General features: G+C 43.3%; 1 protein-coding gene across 1 annotated transcript in view; it reads left to right on the top strand.

The window, feature by feature from the left end:
• Window positions 1–19,548, top strand: part of MAOA (monoamine oxidase A) — a 73,126-nt gene that overhangs the window by 38,037 nt on the left and 15,541 nt on the right. The window contains exons 4-6 of the mRNA XM_081221762.1: window positions 10,581–10,685; window positions 11,593–11,684; window positions 18,111–18,252. Coding sequence (XP_081077888.1) covers window positions 10,581–10,685; window positions 11,593–11,684; window positions 18,111–18,252 — 339 coding nt within the window. The remainder of the gene's footprint in view (window positions 1–10,580; window positions 10,686–11,592; window positions 11,685–18,110; window positions 18,253–19,548) is intronic.

Here is a 19,548-nt window from a genome sequence, read left to right as displayed (position 1 = left end):
AGTAAATTTGATGGTAATATTGATTATGGCTATTTTAGAAAAGGTATGCCTGTGAATTGATAAGGAAAAATCTGTGCAAAATTGGCATTCATTCGAAGGTCTTGTCTGAGGCAGGAAAAGAGGGGGTCATTTGTGTAGAAAGAGATTGGACCCTTTCTGGGGCCTGGGGGAACTAGATGTGATACGAGATGGGCTATAAAAAAGCAAGAATTCCACTCTTCTTTTTTTTTTTTTTTTTTTTTTTCTGTATGTGGGCCTCTCACTGTTGTGGCCTCCTCCATTGCGGGGCACAGGCTCCGGACGCGCAGACCCAGCGGCCATGGCTCACAGACCCAGCCGCTCCGCGGCACGTGGGATCCTCCCGGGCCGGGGCACGAACCCCTGTCCCCTGCATCAGCAGGCGGACTCTCAACCACCGCGCCACCAGGGAGGCCCACCACTCTTCTTTTTATTCCTTCATTTAATAAGCATTTCTTAGAACCTTGGTATTTACAAGGCAATGTAGGAAATGAGGTGTAGTCCTTCTCAGGTGTGTTGAGACTAGTCCAGAAGGTAAGACATGTGCTTAATTTCGTTTAATACATTGTAGAAAATGGCAAAGTGCCATGGGCAATGAACAAAGTGCTCTAGTGCATCAAAGGAAGCGGAAGTGGTTTCCGACCTAGGCAGCTAGGTGAGATCTTTGGGACCATGTCTCTCTCAGATCAGTATTCACTCATGCCTACAACCTCCAGGCCTAGAAACACATCCTAATAGGCTCTCGATGGAGGATCCAGCTCAGTGGCACTGCAGGTCCAATCTTTCTAACATGGAGACTGAGGCACAGAGGTAGGGGCTGGGGGAGCCTGAACCAAAAGCATGAAGACATGAACTCTGCCTCTGCCAGGTACCAGTTGGGTTTAAACAAATTATACACACACACACACACACACACACACACACACACACACACACACAGGCATACCTCAGAGATCTTGCGGGTTTGGTTCTAGACCACTGCAATAAAGTGAATATCACAATAAAGTGAGCCGCACAAATTTGTTTCCCAGTGCATATAAGAGTTATATTTACACTATACTGTAGTCTATTAAGTGTGCAAGAGCATTATGTATAAAAAAAGTACGTACTTTAATTTAAAAATATTTTTTTGCTAAAAAGTGCTAGCCATCATCTGACAACACAGGATTGCCATAAACCTTCAATTTGTAAAACAAAGAAAAAAATACACAGCATCTGTGAAGTGCAGTAAAGTGAAGCATAATAAAACAAAGGTATGCCTACTGTACACCTACATGTATATTAAAAACTTAATACATATATAATGTGGACCTCTGAATATCTTCAAAGACATAGTGAACTTGCTAAATTTATCAAAAGCTGTCCAAATGTACCACCCTGTGATGCATCTCACTTATTATGATCACAAGATTTTACCTTGGAGCAGTGAAAAGCAAGAGAAATCAGACATGGAATCCAGGCATAGTAAAATCAAAAATGTAAGGAAGAAGAGTAAAGTAACTAAATGATTTTTTTTTTTTCTTTGCGGCACATGGGCCTCTCACTGTTGTGGCCTCTCCCATTGCAGAGCACAGGCTCCGGACGCACAGGCTCAGCGGCCATGGCTCACGGGCCCAGCCGCTCCGCGGCATGTGGGATCCTCCCAGACCGGGGCACGAACCTGCGTCCCCTGCATCGGCAGGAGGACTCTCAACCACTGCACCACCAGGGAAGCCCCCTAAATGATTTTTTAAGAAAAAGATTTAAGAGGAAATAAATATTAATGAAGAAAATGGACAACCATAACAAAAATCATCATTTCCTTTAGTCTTTTTTTTTAAAGTTTTTAAAAAATATTTATTTATTTATTTGGCTGAGCTGTGTCTTAGTTGCGGCATGTGGGCTCCTTTAGTTGCGGCATGTGGGCTCTGTTAGTTGCAGCATGCAGGCTGTAGTTCCCTGACCAGGGACTGAACCCGGGCCCCCTGCATTGGGAGTGCAGTGTCTTAACCACTGGACCATCAGGGAAGTCCCCATTTCATTTAGTCTTTTTTGAAGTTTAATAAAGATAAGGATTAAAAAGAAATGGTGTAGGTATTTTTATTTTTACTTTTCTTCATTCAAACAATTTGACAACATGCATAGCTAAATGAATAAGAGGAATTTCTTACAAACACTATAATGTGATAAGACCCAAGCTTTAGTGAACATTAGGATTACCTGGAATTTGTTAAAAACATAGATAGCCTGGCCACACACCCCTAATTTAGTAGGCCTGACAGCAGGATCCCTACACCCTGCACCCTGAGTTATTCTGAGGCAACTTCTGCTACAAATCCAGGAATCTTGCAAATGGAAAGGGTAGGATTCCAGAAAAGTTAGTGATACTCACTCACATTTATATGTTACTCTACAGCAGGGTTTCTCAACCAGGGCACTATTGACTTTTGGAACTGGATAATTCTTTGTTGTAATGGGGCTGTCCTGTGCATTGTAGGATATCTAGCAGCATCCCCCATCCAGTAGTGACAACGCAAACTTTCTCCAGACATTGCCAAATATAAACTGGGGAGCAAAATCACTCCTGGTTGAGAACCACTACTCTACCGGGACCAAAGCCCCTTCATTCTCACTAGAGAGTGATACTGATCTTTCTAGATCAAATCTGGTAACAGTGAAGAGTACCTTTCCCTAAAAACTCTAGGTCCCCAAAGAAAAAGTTCTCAAAAGGGTCTGTCCACCTACCCTCTAATGTCTCAGCTATTCCACTCAAGGACTATACACATCAAACACCAATAGCAACTTACGTAGACTTCCGTATAAGACACATTTCCCCCCAGACTCTCTATAGGAGTGTATATCACTCAGAATATCCAAGGGATCTCAGTATAGCACTTTACCAACCTCCAGATATAGAGCCTGAAGACAGTGTTATAGGAGGGAAGGGAATAAATGCCAATAAAGGGTTAATGAGTTGTTACAGCTGTGGGCAACTGAGGCTCAATTCCCCCTAGTTCTCCCTGAGGAACTGTGTGGAATGTGCCAAAGAATTGCCCCATGAAGAACAGAGAAGCTGAGATAATTTATCCTTGTCCCTCACTGGCTGGGGTTGCCCTTGTGTCCCATGTTGAATGCTGACCATTGGCCATCTGCTGCAGAGTAAGCTTTAATAATCAGGTGCAAGATGATCCATCCTTAGGATAATCAGTCAAAGTTCAGTGAGATAAGCAAAACTATTAAAGGATTTATTGTAGGGATTTGGCCTTACCTAATTGTGGGAGTCTTTGTAAGGCTCTTGTCTTTGCATCTGATGCTGGAGCTTGAAGGGCAGGCAGTCAGGAAGGGAAGATAGATGTATGATGGAGGAAAGCAAGAACAAGCTGGAACCCACAAGCGTGAGCTGGAGTCCAGGTCAGTCTTTGTTGCCTCTGATCTTGACACTGTGGATGTCTTGCAGAAGCCAGGACCCTTCATCATAGAGCTAAATACATATACCAGGCCTAGGAGTTGTAGAAGCTGAAGGAGGATCCCAGAAGGGTGGAGTAGTTGCAGGCCCAGATGCTATCTCATGCCATGAAAATCAGCAATAATGTGTGTGAACTACAAAATGAGTGGCTGCTTCACTTTTACTCTCTAAATTTCCCATAAGAATCTCTCTCGTGAACCTAACCAGAAATATATAGGAAAGAAAACTGTGGGAAATCCAGTTCAGCCTGAACAAGTTGACACAGTACAAAGCCATCACACCATCTGTTTCCACTATCACTTGCTCAGTGGGCCCACATACAAAGTGGCCATGGCATCAAGGCCAGAGACAATGTATGGGCTCAACAATATGACCTTCCACTCACCAAGCCAGATTTGACTTTTGGCTATCATTAGTCATCAGGGAAATGCAAGTCCAAACCGCAATGATATACCACTTTGCATCCACCAGGATGACTGGAATCAGAAAGACAGACAATAACAAGTGTCGACAAGGATATGGAGATATTGGAACCTTCATACATTGCTGGTGGGAATGTAAAAGGGCGGCAGCTGCTTTGCAAAATAGTTTGGCAGTTCTTCAAAATGGGGTAGGAGAGAATGGAGAGTGACTTTTAATGAGTAAGGGTTCCTTCTTGGGGTGATGAAAATGTTCTAAAATTAGCTGTGGTGATGGTTTCACAACTCTGTGAATATACTAAAAAGCATTGTATTGTACACTTCAAATGGATGGATTATAGAGTATGTGAATGATATCTTAATAAAGCTGTTAAAGAAAAACAGCCGCTCATCCTCCCAGTGTAATATTTTCATCTTTTTTCTAACTGCCTAGTTCTCCTGAGTTAATGGCATTTGTGAAAGAGGAAAAATATTTTTTCCATGCCCTCTCAGTTATCTTTATTTACCCAAGAGCATCCAGAAGAACTCATATTATTTCTATATTAAATGGTTTGTTTGTAATGTCTGTATATACCTAGAGTCCCTTGGGAAAGATGGCATGACAATGCATTTGAAACCTTTTATTCTGATGTTATGGCATTATTTATACCTGAGTGTAATGGTTCTCTTTTTCCAGGGATGAGATTGCACAACTCAATTGTTTTAGCTGTACAAGTCCTAAGAGAGGGGACTGAGCATAAGATGAAAATCAGGTCATGAACTTAGGAATGTGCTGCTAGCTCTTGAAGTTGTGTGAGAGGTAGAGGGAGCAGAGGCATGAAAAATGCAAACCATGAGACTGTGCAAATATAATAATAATAAATCCAGGCAATGGATGTGTTCCCCAGGTAAATGGGTGGGCCAAGGAAGGCTGAGGATCAGACCCCAGGGGAGTCAGTAGATGAGAGAAGAAAGGGTCTTGCAAAGAAGAACAGAGGAACCAGATGGCTACTTGGGAGAACCAATACATTAAGATAGGATATGGGAATTCCCTGGTAGTCCAGTGGTTAGGACTCCGGCACTCTCACTGTGGAGGGCCCAGGTTCAATCCCTGGTCCCTGGGGAACTAAGGTCCCACAAGCCTTGTGACATGGCCAAAAAAAAAGAAAAAAAGATAGGATAGATGCTTCCATGTCGATTATGATGGCTTCTTCTGGGTAAAGTAGCACTATGTATAATGTTTGAAAAGAGTTTGTCTACCTGCATATGGAAAGAGGAAGAAGATGATTTTTTTAACTACTAATACAACACAATATTATTTAATGGGTCTCTTTTTAGATGATTTCTTTATTTAAAGCGTTGTTATGAACTATAGAAAATAAACCACCAAAAGATTTCTCTTACAGGCCTGTCACAAAACAGTGGGACTAGAAGGGTGCCAAGGGATTCATATGGGTTGGGCAGACATGTTCCTAAATCGATGCAGAACATATCTGTTTATTTTCAAGATGATTAAAGAAAAATATTTGGCAGCTTTCCTCCCTGGCCTATGATATTCTTTAATACCACTCATTTCCTTTTTTTTAATATATAAATTTATTTATTTATTTATTTATTTATTTGTTTTTGGCTGCGTTGGGTCTTCGTTGCTGCACGCGGACTTTCTCTAGTTGTGGTGAGCAGGGGCTACTTTTTTTTTTTTTTTTTTTTTTTTTTTGCAGTACGCGGGCCTCTCACTGCTGTGGCCTCTCCCGTTGTGGAGCACAGGCTCCGGACACGCAGGCTCAGCAGCCATGGCTCACGGGCCCAGCCGCTCCGCGGCATGTGGGATCTTCCCGGACCGGGGCACGAACCCGTGTCCCCTGCATCGGCAGGCGGACTCTCAACCAGTGCGCCACCAGGGAAGCCCAGGGGCTACTTTTCATTGCTGCACGCGGGCTTCTCACTGCGGTGGCTTCTCTTGTTGCGGAGCATGGGCTCTAGGCGCACGGGCTTCAGTAGTTGTGGCTCGCGGGCTGTAGAGTGCAGGCTCAGTAGTTGTGGCACGTGGGCTTCGTTGCTCCGCGGCATGTGGGATCTTCCCGGACCAGGGCTCAAACCTGTGTCCCCTGCATTGGCAGGTGGATTATTAACCACTGCTCCACCAGGGAAGTCCCAACACTCATTTCCTTTTGTTTAACTAAACTATAAAAGTACAGAGAGCTGAAATTCTCCAACATGCCAATCAGTGAATGCTACTTGCTGGCTTATCTTATAGGACCAACAATAAAGAATGATGTGGGAGCCACAAACTGTCCTCTCTTTATTTTTGAGCTTTATATAAATGGACTCATACTACATGTATTCTTTGACTTGCTTCTTTCACCAACATTTTTTTTTTTTTGCCACGCTGCACGGCTTGTGGGATCTTAGTCCCCAACCAGGGATTGAACCTGGGGCCCCAGTAGTGACAGTGCCGAGTCCTAACCACTGGACTGCCAGTGAATTCCTGCACCAACATATTTTAAAGATATCAATACATCCATGTTGATTGGTGGTGTTCACAGTTTATTCATTTTCACTGCTCCACAATGGACATTAGTGTGTGTCTTAGTCCATTTATATAAAGCTCAAAAATAGGCAAAACAAAGCAGTGTATCATCTACGTATGTATACAGGGCAGATGGAAGAAAAGAAAAGGAATGGTAAACACAAAATTCACTACAGTGGCTCCCTCTTGTGCAGAGGGAGCTGGACGTGATGGGGAGAAGCACATGGTGTACTTCTAAATTTCTGGTGATATCACGCTTCTCAGATTGGATGGTGTGCACATGGTTGTTCATTTCTATTATTCCTCTTTAAGCTATCTATTTTTATCATATATGGCATATTTCATAATAAAATGTTAATATCATAAAATAGCTTGCTCAGTAGCATCAGTGTGTTAAGAATGCCCTCCCCTTGCCCTAATTGGGTGGGCATCCAAGAAATAAAAAAAATTAAATTAAAAAAAAACCTGTCCTCTCCTGGCAATAGTCTCCCTTTATTATGAACACTGGTAGATTGAAGGTGTGGTTTCTCAAAGGAACTTAAGTATTTGTGGCACAGTTCCAGGGACACTGTATTCTACTCGACATCAACTTCTGCTGTGTCAAAGACATTTTAGAGATTAAAGGCCACTTAGTAAGGGTAGGAAGGTTTCATATTATAGGCACAAAATGGAACTTGACTTTTACCCAAGATTTTTTTTTAATTTTTATTTTTAAAGAGCAGTAGCCATGTAGAAGTATTCCAGGAGATCCTGCCTCACACTCTTAGGTCTTAAAGGCATTTCTTGCTGAGAAGTGGTTTAGGATTGCAAAACAGCTGACACTTTTGTGAGAAAACTAGAATCACATTTAAGATACTGAGAAGGTCTGTTCGCAAGCAGTTCTCACGCAGCCAAGAGCCATCTCCAGGCCCTCCCATTGCCCTACTTTAGAGATTTACACATGCAAAAAGTAGTCTTGAGTTGTTTAGTTTAGACGCAGGCCATGGAGGAAATAAGCATTCCAGGAGCTTGTGAGAAAGGAAGAGGTACGTGCCTGTTCCCACATACATGCATTTCTTTAGCAAATTTAGATTTTTCTGTGGAATAAAAGTAGAGAAGCCAGGGCTTCCCTGGTGGTGCAGTGGTTAAGAATCCACCTGCCAATGCAGGGGACACGGGCTTGAGCCCTGGTCCGGGAAGATCCCACATGCCGCGGAGCAACTAAGCCCGTGCGCCACAACTACTGAGCCTGCGCTCTAGAGCCTGCGAGCCACAACTACTGAGCCCGTTCGCCTAGAGCCCGTGCTCCTCAACAAGAGAAGCCACCAAAGTGAGAAGCCACCAAAGTGAGAAGCCCACGCACCTCAACGAAGAGTAGTCCCCGCTCGCCGCAACTAGAGAAAGCCCACGCAGCAACAAAGACCCAACGTAGCCCCCCCCAAAAAGACTAGAAAAACCAAAAACTGCTAAGAGTGAAACACTCATGAAATCCTTTTATCAACTTGGTGCCTCTGTCAACAGCATAAAAATTAATGTCATGGTGGGCCTTTATGATCTTTAAAATATTCCATGACTCCCATTTCTAAAAAAGATTGCCAGGCTAGACCTTTCTCTTTCCCTGAACTCTTCACCTCTCCTGCCACCTCTCTTTGTTTATCAAAGCTCAGATCATGGGGTCTTTAGGACCTTGTGTGAAATCATATTCTGGTTGGTATCATCCCATGAAGAAGTTCATTGGGAATGTGGGACACATTTTGTTGAATTTTATTTATAGTACTTAATGTCCCCAGATGATTAAGCATATTGAAGGTTTTTTTAAACAATTTTTTTCAAAGCAAAGATCACTTTGGTATGAGACTATTACTTGAACATAAGGAACATATAGGTTTTTCCCGATTTCAATTAAGGGAAGAATTATAACAAGAACCAACTGTTCTGAAGGCTGCCCGTGATCTATTACTTAACCCAGTCTCTCTCCTCTCCCTAGTTATTTTTGTGTCTGCCTGTTTCTCTCAGAACATGCTTCTGCATTTTCCAAAGTTGACCCTGTTACCCCAGAGCTTCTTAGTTTCCTTGTTTATTCCTTAGAAACATAAAAGATGTGTGGACGATTTATAAGTTTCACATTTCAAAGTTCTTTTTCTTTTAATCAGGAAGTTTAAGATGTCTCTAGGACAAAGCTATCTCAACATTCCATCAACCATATAGGAAGCTGGAAATCTCAAGGTTTATAAACAAGGGTTTTGGGAGCAGGAAATTTCTGTCCTACTGTTTTCTAGATAATATCCCTGGGCTTTAGTTTCCTCATTTATAAAATGGGAATATTAATAGTTCTTGCCTCCAGAGGGTTGGGGTGAGCATTACATGAGATAACGCACATGAAGAGCTTAGGCCAGTACCAGGCATGGAAAAAGATCGCAATAAATGTTAGTAATAATGGCGGTGATGGTGGTAGTGATGATGATAAAGGATTTGGAGTCTTAAAAAGTTATATTGGAGCACTGCAGCATAGCATTTTCAGATAAGAAATCAGGTCACATAATCTGCCAAGGTTATTTGAATTTGCTACTGTGGAAGAGAAAATTACTTCTTTGTCACTTAATATCTGCCATATATTCTTACTCAGTTGGAGTGTGTGTGTATGAATGTGCGCACATGAATGCAAATGCTCTTATGTCTCATGTCCCTACCTTGATGGTCAGGAGTTTTGCTTTAGCCCTTTTTTTAAAATCCAGCTCTTAATATTGTTCAGTGCACACAGTAGCCTTTCTACAAATATTGAATATGTTTCTATTTGATAAAATCAAAATCTTGTGGAAAATTGTATTAATAGACAATGTTTTCACCTTAGGAAGGTTTACAAGATGTTTTAAAGAAAAAGGAATTAAATTAGGAAATAAAGGGAATTCCCTAGCAGTCCAGTGGTTAGAACTCTGTGCTTCCACTGCAGAGGGCAAAGGTTCAATCCCTGGTCAAAGAGCTAAGATCCTGCAAGCTGTGCGGTGAGACCAAAAAAAAAAAAAAAAAAAAAAGGGAATAAAGTCTTAGAAACTATCTAGACATGCTCTCTTTTCCTAAGGCTTCACCCTCCCCTCACAGTATCACAGTGCCTGTCACACAACTGAAATGAAGTAAATGGCCGCTAATAATTAGCTGTCTTTGTGTTGGAGGTTTTGGTACCAAGCAATAGAAACCAACTCAGGCTCACAAGAGAGGATTTACTGAAAGGATATCAGAGGGTCCACAAAATCAATAGGAGGCTAAAGGGCCACACTTGGGAATGGGCAGAGACCAGGGAAACTCTAGCAATTTAGGGGCAGGAACCACAACCATGGTCTTTATAGCAGGAAGCATCTGCTCAGCATGCTGCCATGGGGAAGGAGAACCCAGAGTCAACTTTCTTCTGTGCTTGGGTCACCCATTGCAGGGTCAGAGTCCTCTGAGAGTGTGTGATTGGCCAAACTCATATCACAGACTCACAGCCTGGCCGAGGCGGGAGAAAGAACCTAACCCATCGCCTTCTGTAATGGGAGATGGTACCCAGGACTGTCCTTTCTACACATCTATTCACAGAGGAGAAGATTCAGTTTCCCAAGAAGAAACCAAAGTGCTTACTAGGAAAGGGGAACAGATGCTGGACAACCCAAAACGGCAAATGCCCATTATTCTACGTTTCTAATATTTTGATTCTTGACTTTGGGCATGGTCCATAGTCTAGTCAGTCTTTATTTAGCCTGTGTGAACCGTAAGACATAGTTTGAGATATTCCACTTTGTTATTCCAGTCCTGTATGTGGTCCAAAGACAGTCCTCCATGTCATCATCCTGCTCTCATCTGAGTGGGAACATCCTTTCAAAGAGATTAGATAGGAACTCAGGAGCTGAGAATATTGTGGCATCAATATGAGACACTAGGATGAGCTACCTTTATTTATTTGTTTGTTTGTTTATTCTATGTAAGTAGAAACAAGTTCAAGGCTATTATTTCCTGTAAATTAAAAACGGGTAATATAACACCAGGGAAATCTTGCTAATCTAATTAAAATTTGGGGTCTGTATAGGTCAAATATATTTACTGTCCATCAAAGGTGATCTTTTTGACACAGTAGAGAATCCTGTTTCCTTGAAAATGGCTCTTAGGCTGGTTGGTTTGGGATTTTTTGAATGTCATCCTAATTTAAGGTATTATCCTTTGCTTTTAAATGTTACAGGGGAGAACTTATCCATTTCGGGGTGCCTTCCCTCCAGTGTGGAATCCCATTGCCTATCTGGATTACAACAATCTGTGGCGGACAATGGATAACATGGGAAAGGAGGTAAAGTGTGTGTGCAGCTTGCATATGACCTGTTACTGAAATATCAATAGCAAATGTTTAGTATTCATCCTTCCACAGTGCAGGGAACATTGCTCTGGATGTTGATGCATATCATTTCCAGTGTTCCCAACAACTCTGCCAAGCTGTTAGTATTTCTACTTTACAAATGAAGAAAATCAGTGCCAAGGGGTTACATAATTTCCCCAAGACCACACAACAAGGGACAGGATTCAAACCCACATGTCTCTGATACTAATGTGTGTGCCTGTGTTTTCAACCTATGCCACTGAGATTTTTTTTTTTTTTTTGCGGTACACGGGCCTCTCATTGTTGTGGCCTCTCCCGTTGCGGAGCACAGGCTCTGGATGCGCAGGCTCAGTGGCCATGGCTCACAGGCCCAGCCACTCCACGGCACGTGGGATCCTCCCGGACCGGGGCACGAACTCGCGTCCCCTGCATCGGCAGGCGGACTCTCAACCACTGCGCCACCAGGGAAGCCCTGCCACTGAGAATTTATGTGACATATTTTTGCCGGGAGTCCTACATATAGTGATCTTATCCATATGTTATGCCACTTGAGATAGTAAAGGAGAGAAGGATTCGTTTCCCCAAAGTTTTAAAATGGGTGTTAGCTTTCACTAATAATTATGATGTTGGCCATCATAATTACATATTAACTTATACATATATTTATGTATTATTATTATTATTTTGGCAACAGCATTAAGGCATAGAATCCAAAGAGCTATCCATCCCAAACCCACCGCTATCTATACATAGAATTCTATGCCAATCACAGTCCAACATAGACAGAGAAACCAGTTTTCAGAGGTTCTCCTGAGGGCCTCTTGGCAGGGCAGTGAGCAGTAACCATCCGACCTAAATGTGGGCCCTTCTTTCTCTGCAGATTCCAGCTGATGCACCATGGGAGGCACCACATGCGGAGGAATGGGATAAGATGACCATGAAGGACCTCATCGAAAAAATCTGCTGGACAAAGTAACCTTGACTATTTAAAACATTTTTTTATCTTCCCTTCAGATCGTTCCTATCCTATCTTGAACTGCAGTGTTTTTCTTCATAAGTTATAGGGAAAAAGTTAAGAGGAAACTTAATGACCTTTCCATCAGTAGCAACTTTGGGGGCCCTTTAGACACTCAGAGCAGGATTGAACATAAAATGAATCTAAAACTTAAGAAGAAAAGTAGGTGAAGGAAGCTGAACCTTTTTTTTAATGAAACGGTTGTATGCTTTGCAATAAAAGAAGTAATTGTGTTTTCAGATAATATAGAGGTCAGCTACAGAAGCAATTTGGAAAGATATTAAAGTAATTTCATATAAATATAGAAGAACTGGAGGGAAGCTAGTCTATATTAATGAAAAATATAAACTATATGTTTTCACTGAGAATCTGTGTTATTAGCTGAGTTACTTACAGATCATTCAGCCAGCATTTTGGGGCTCCTATGTGAAGGCACAGTATGAAGCACTGAGGAATGGTGGTGAACATGTTAGGCATGGCCCCTAACCTCACCGAGTTGATATATTTTTAGCAGGAGAGACTGTCATTATACACATATTACATAATTCTAGGAGAGACTGAAACTGGGAACCTGACCTGTCTGATGGCAAAGGAGAGATTCCTTGTTGAAGCAATCTTTAAACAGAAACCAAGGAGTTAGTACATCAACTAAGAACGAGCCACAGAGGATGGGAAGGGACAGGGAAGGATGGATGGTGTTGGGGCAAGGAATCTTCCAGGAATGCACCCTAATGGATGTGGAAAACAGGAAAGATAGATGGTGTGAGAGGATGGTATCTTCCATGAATGAGCCATAATAGATGGGGGGAGACAGGAAGGGTGGGTGCTGTGGGAATTAAGAATCTTCATGGAAGGTGCCATAGTGGATGGGGGAAGACAGGAAGGGTGTTTAGAGTGGGGAAGTGTTATCTTGCAGGATGAGTAACAGTGGATGGGGGAGTTAGAAGAGTGGACGGTGTGCGGTGGTGGTATATTCCAGGAATGATCTAGTAGATGAGGGAAACAAGAAAATGGATGTTGTGAGGGGATGGTATCTTTCAGGAATGAGCCACAGTGGATGGAAGGAGACAGGAAAGATGGGTGGTGTATATAGATGGTATCTTCCAAGAATGAGCCAGTTGATGGGAAAGAAAGGAAGAGTTGAGGATGGTGTGACGTGATGGTATCTTCAGGAATGAGCAGCAGTGGATGGGGAGATAGGAGGGTGGATGGGTCGGATTGTATCTTCCAGGAATGAGCTATAGTGCATGAGGGGAGACAGAAAGGATGTATAGTGCAGTAGGATGATATCTTCCAGGAGTGAGCCATTAACCATGGAGGGGGACAGGAAGGGTGGATAGTGTGTGGGGTTGGTACATTCAGGAATAAACCATATTGTATGCAGGGGACAGGAACAGTGGATGGTGTGGCAGAATGGTTTCTTCTGAGAGTAAGCCACTGTTGACAGGGGAAACAGGAAAGATGGATGGTGTGGGAAGATGGTATGTGCCAGGAATGAGCCATAGTGCGTGGGTAGAGACAGGAAGGATAGATGGTGTGGTGGGATGGTGTCTTCCAGGATAAGCCACAGTAGATGGGGGGAGGGTGTGTGGTGTGGGGATAGTATCTTTGGGGAATGTACCAGTTGGTGGAGGATATAAGAGATATATTATGTGAGATGATGGTATCTTTCAGGAATGAGTCACAGAGGATGGGGGAGAGAGGAAAGAGGGATGGTATGTGTAGATGGTATCTTCCAAGAATAAGTCGGTTGATGGAGGAGACAGGAAGAGTGGATGCTGTGGGGAGATGATATCTTCCACGAATAAAGTCAGCTGATGGGTGGGACAGGAAGAGTATGGTGTGAGGGGATGGTATCATCAAGGAATGAGCAACAGTGGATGGTGGAGAAAGTAAGGATGGATGATGTGAATGATGATATCTTTCTGGAATGAGCCACAGTGGATGGGCATAGATGGAGAAAGGTGGATGATGTGACAGGATGGTATCTTCCAGAAATAAGCCATAGTGCATAAGGGAGACAGTAAGGATGGTTAATTTGGTGGATGGTGTCACCAGGAATGAACCACAGTGCATGGGGGAAAGGGAAAGGATGGACAGTGTGGTGGTATGGTATCTTCCAGGAATGAGCCAGTTGATGGGAGAGAAAGGAGGAGTGGGTGGTGTGAGAGGATGGTGTCTTCCAGGAATAAGCCACAGTGCATGGAGAGAGACATGAAAGATGGATGGTTTGTTGGACTGATATCTTCCAGGAAAGAGCCATAGTGCAAGGGGAGAGACAGGAAGGATGGATCCTGTGGGGGATGTTATTGTTACCAAGTCCAAGCTCTCTTTGCTCGCCACACGACAGGCCAATGAATCGGAGACGAGGTGTTGAGGCAAGGAATATGACTTTATTCAGAAAGCCTGCAGACCGAGAAGATGGCGGACTAGTGTCTCTGAAAAACCATCTTCTCGGAGTCTGGATGCCAGTTTCTTTTATAGAATCAGAGAGGGAGAGGCGGTGAGGAAGTAAAGTAAAAGGGCCATCAGTCTTGCAAAACATCTCCTGGAATGACCAGCCTCTGTGAGGGGATGTGTTAGTTTCTTCTTTCTTGCAGCCATTCATGGGTGGGCGGGGTCAGATTGTCTCCCTGTGAGCTGAAAAGCAGAGGGGCAGGGTTCCCTGAGGCAGGCCATTATGTATGATTAGAATAACAAAAGCAACGAAAAGCAAAGGTTAAAGTCAAAGAAAGAGGTCCAATGTGGAGTCCGATTTAGCTCTTTCCTGTTACATTACGTTCCAGGATTAACCCATAGTTGATGGTGGGGACAGGATGAGTGTATGGTATCTATCAAGAATGAGCCACTGTGGATGTGGGAGACAGAAAAGATGGATGGTGTGGGAGGATGGTTGTTCTAGGAGTGAGACATAGAGGATGGGGGTTGGGGAGGAAGGGTGCATGGTGTGGAGGAATGGTATATTCCAGGAATGAGCCACAGAGTGTAGGGGGAGATGGTAAGGATGGATGCGATAGGGGGATTTATGTTCCTGGAATGAGATGCAATTAATGGGGGCAGACAGCAAGGGTAGATGGTGTGGGTAGATGGTGTGGGAAGATGTTGTCTTCCAGTAATGAGTCAGTTTTGGGGAGAGACTAGAAGTTTCCATGGTATCTTCTAGCAATGAAGGAGAGTGAGTTGGGGGGGGGGGGCAGGGGCCGACAGGAAAGCTAGATGGTTTGAGGGGAGGGTATCTTTCAGGAATGAGCTACAGTGACTGTAGGGGGAAACAGGAAGGGTGGATGAGGTGGGGGCAAGGTATCTTCTAGAACTGAGACAAGTGTTGGGGGAGATAGGAATGATGCATGGTGTGAGAGACTCCATCTTCCAAGAATGAGCCACAGTGGATTGTGGTTATATGGGAAAATATATGGTGTGGGAGGATGGTATCTTCCAGGAATGAACCACAGTGGATAGGGGGAGACAGTAAGGGGGTAGATGGTGTGAGGGGATGGTATATGCCAGGATTAAACCATAGTGGATGGTGGGTTGCAGGAAGGATGGATGGTGTGGGAAGATGGTATCTACCAGGAATGTCCGACTGTGGATGTGGGAAACAGAAAAGATGGATGGTGTGGGAGGATGGTATGTCCCAGGAGTCAGCCATAGTTGGTGGGGGGGGCAAAAAGGTGGATGGTGTGAGAACATGGTATCTTCCAGGTGTGAGTCATTGTGAATGGGATGATACCATCTCCTCATACTCTTCCTGTCTTCCCCCATCTACTATGGCTCATTCCTGGAAGATACCATTTCCCCCACCCATCCACCTTTCTGTCTTCCCCTACCTGCTGTGACTAATTCCAGGAAGATACCACGTCCTCACACCATCCACTGTTCCTTTCTCCCTCATCAACTGGCTCATTCCTGGAAGATACCATACTAACATACAATGGACGCTCCTGTCTCCCCCCTTTCTACTGTGATTCATTCCTGGGCCACACCATCCCCTCTTCCTTCCCCCACCCCATCACTGTGGCTCATTCCAGGAAGATACCATTCACCACATCTTCCAGATGAGCCACAGTGGGTAGGGGAAGAGGGGAAGGATGGATGACGTGGGGGGATGGTATGCCTAGGATTAAACCATAGTGCATGGAAAGGATAGGAAGAGTGGATGGCATGGGGGGATGGTACCTTCCAGGAATCAGTGACTGTAGATGGGGAAGACAGGAAAGATGGATGATGTTTGGATGGTATGTGCCTGGAATGAGCCATAGTATGTAGGGGGGAGACTGGAAGAGTGATGGTGTGAGGAGATGGTGTGGTCCAGGAATGAACCATAGTAAAATGGGGGGAAACAGAAGGGTTGATTATATGTTGAGATGATATCTTTCAAGAATGAGCCAGTTGATGGGAGAGACAGGAATAGTGGATGGAGTGAGGATATGGTATCTCCCAGGAATGAACCACAGTGCATGAGGGGAGACAGGAATGATGAGTGGTGTATGTTTGGGGGGGAAGGGTGGCATCTTCCAGGAATGCACCAGTTATGTGTGTGTGGGGGTTGTCTACAGGAAGATTAGATGGTATGGTTGTGTGAGGAGATGGTATCTTCCAGGAATGAGCCACAATGATGGGGGATATAGCAGGAGTAATATAGTGAGGGAACTGGTATCTTCCAAGATGAGATACAGTGGTTAGGAGGAGACAGGAAGCCATTGGAGTGATGGCATCTTCCAGGAAGGAACCACAGCGCTTGGTGGGGGAATGCTACAGGAAGAGTGGATGGTGTGAAAGGGTGGTATCATGAGGCATGAACCACAGTGATTGTGAGGGGAGATAGGTAGGGTGAATGTTCTGGGTGCAAGGTATCAGGTAGGGATGAGCCACACTGGATGGACTGTATGCACGATAGATGAGTGATGTGGGGGATGGTATCTTTCAGGAATGAGCCACTGTGGATGGGGGTGGGGGACAGGTTGGTGCATGCTGGGTGTGAACAATGGTATCTTCCAGGAATGAATCACAGTATATGGGGGATACAGGAAAGATGGATGATGTAGGAGGATGGTATCTTCCAGGAATGACCTGCAATTAATGGTGGGGGACTGTCAGGAAGGATAGATGGTGAGGGGGATGCTTTCCTCCAATGATGTATCAGTTATTGAGAGACAGGAAGAGTGAATGGTGTCTTAAAGGAATGAGCCAATTGATGGGGGATACAGGACTGAAGGATGGATGGTGTTGGGGGATGATATATCTTCCACAAATGAGCACAGTGGATGAGTGGAGATCAGACATGTGGGTATGGGGAGGATATATGTTCCAGAAATAAGTCACAATGAATTGGATAAAACAGGACCAATAGATGGTGTGGGGTGTTGGTATCTCACAGGGGTGAGCCACAGTGATGGGGGAAGACAGGAAAGATGGACGATGTAGTGAATGGTATCTTTCAGGAATAAGCCATAGTGGATGGAGGAGACAGGAGATATGGTTAGTGAGGGGGATGATGTTCCAGTAGCGAGCCTTAGTAGATGGGGAAAAATAATGAAGGGGAGGGATGGTTTCTTTCAGGAATGAATCCTGAATGATGGGATGGATGGAAGGATAAATGGTTGAGGCATGGTATTTTCCAGTTATTAGCCACAGATAATGGCGGGAAATGTGAAGGTTGGATAGTGTGGGAAATGCTCCCCCCGCCCCCCCCCAGTATAGAGAACAGGGAACAGCTTCTGAAGGCCCTGAGATGGGGAGATTGACACGTTTTAGCAATGAGTGGATAGTATACCTGGACCATAAAGATGCCATGAGGAAGTGATGGAATGAGAGTTTGGAGAACTTGTTGACAGGTTGATGGTGCAAGATATATTGACCATATTCAAGACTTTTGCCTTTTGCTCTGAATGTCACTGAAGGATTTTAAGCAGAGTGGGGTTTTATTTGTTTGTTTGTTTAAGTTTTGGACTGTTAAAAGACTTAATTGGCTGTAATGTAGAGAAGGATCATGAGGGCCCAGGAGCAGCCACCATTGTTTTAAGCCAGGTGAGGGACAGTGGTAGCCTGGACCAGGGTGGGAGCAGGGGGGGTGTTAAGGAGAGAAAGTTTGTTCAAATAAATGAAGACAATATCCTTAATGAACTCTGACAAGCATATTAACCCTTTAGATTGCATTGGGATCGCATGTTTGGACTAACCCATAATTTCCTAAAAGTAAGGGAAAAGTTTATTTTCCCCAAGAGTTAAAATCTGCATTCCTTCAGAAATTGAGTCCATGAGTTGTTTTTTTTCAAAAGCAATAGAACTGTTTTCCAGCCATGCTAAATTGTGTTTTAAAAAGGTAATGTCCTGTGAAGCATGTACGTATTTACTCCTGACTTCCGCTCTTGTTCTGTGACCAGGACTGCTAGGCAGTTTGCATCTCTCTTTGTGAATATCAATGTGACCTCTGAACCCCACGAGGTGTCTGCCCTGTGGTTCTTGTGGTACGTGAAGCAGTGTGGAGGCACCACTCGGATATTCTCCATTACCAATGGGGGCCAGGTATGGAGTGTCCATTCTCACGCTAAACTTCATTTGTGATCTTGCCCTCATTGCCTTAATACTTGCTTCTATATTTTGAAGCATGAGTGAATTTGAAACATGGATTTTTGAAACGATCTCCAAAAAACTTTTCTGAAAACAAAATTTCTCATTTCCTTTTCTTGTTCCTGAAAATAAGTTCACAACTAAAGAATGTTTCATTTTGAATTCATTAGGTTTGAGGAATTCAGTTCCTTCCTTTTGGAAGAAGGTAAAATTAGACTATTTATGTAGGAGGAGCTAAATTACTAAAATCATCTTATTTCCAAAAATTTCTTGTACTTGTAAAATTGTACTTAAAGTCATCTCTGTTCCAGACATGAGGCTTTTTTGTCCCATTCTGTGTCTCGGAGTTATTATTTTATGTTGACTGTTACAGAATGGAAGTGACTATTCTTTCTTCTAATTCAAGTGATATATTGGTTACTCTTTCAATAGTAAATTCTACATCTTGGCTTCTAAATTTTTGCTGCCCACTAGCATTTGCCCAGCTTCCATACTACTTCCATTACCGATGAATGAACTCATTTGACTCACTGGCTGGCCACACAGCAAACCAGTGGTGAAACCAGAATCTTAATTCCCTGATTTTCCAGATTCTGAGATTCTTTGTTTCAAGGCTATCCTTTATCGGAAAAAAATGGATATCTCTTTTCTAGGAATGTTATGCCTCGATGGACTAAGGTTTAATTAGGATCAGTTTACTTCTAACTTATGTTCTGTTTCATAGTGTGAGGTGTAGAGTCCTTGTCAACTGAATGAAATGTTCCTCTCCTTGGGAGATCTCCAGAAGTCCCCAAGTTGTTCTTGTGGTCCCAAGAGTTATTGCCCATTTGACCCTTAGCTTTAGCAAACTTAAGGCAGTTGCATTTTTTAAGTGTCTTTACACTTAGAAATCCCACATTATTCTTTTTAACCTATATTTTACTTTCTGAGATATCGTGACTCGTATTTTATATTTACATCCCTCATTCAGGGGAGCCAAGATACTTCTAGGCAAACTCCACATGACCTTTTGGAGGGTACAGTTCACATTATGAATCTCAGACCATTATCACAGTATCTTTACAAAGAACTTAGACTTATCCTTTAATAGTTTAGTTCAAGAAATACTAGACGTGAAGGAGTGGATAGTGAACACAAATGGAAATAGTTCATGGTCTTTCCACTATACTAACATTCAAAGTAACTCTTGGAAAACAGAAGTCACATTATAAATTAAATGGTCCCAGTTTTGTGAGGAAGGATGGATCATGA

This window comes from Mesoplodon bidens (genome assembly GCF_964165515.1).
Source record: "Mesoplodon bidens genome assembly, chromosome: X".
Lineage (NCBI taxonomy): Eukaryota > Metazoa > Chordata > Mammalia > Artiodactyla > Ziphiidae > Mesoplodon > Mesoplodon bidens.
Note: the sequence above shows the minus strand (reverse complement) of the source record. Positions and strands in the feature narration are given on the sequence as shown.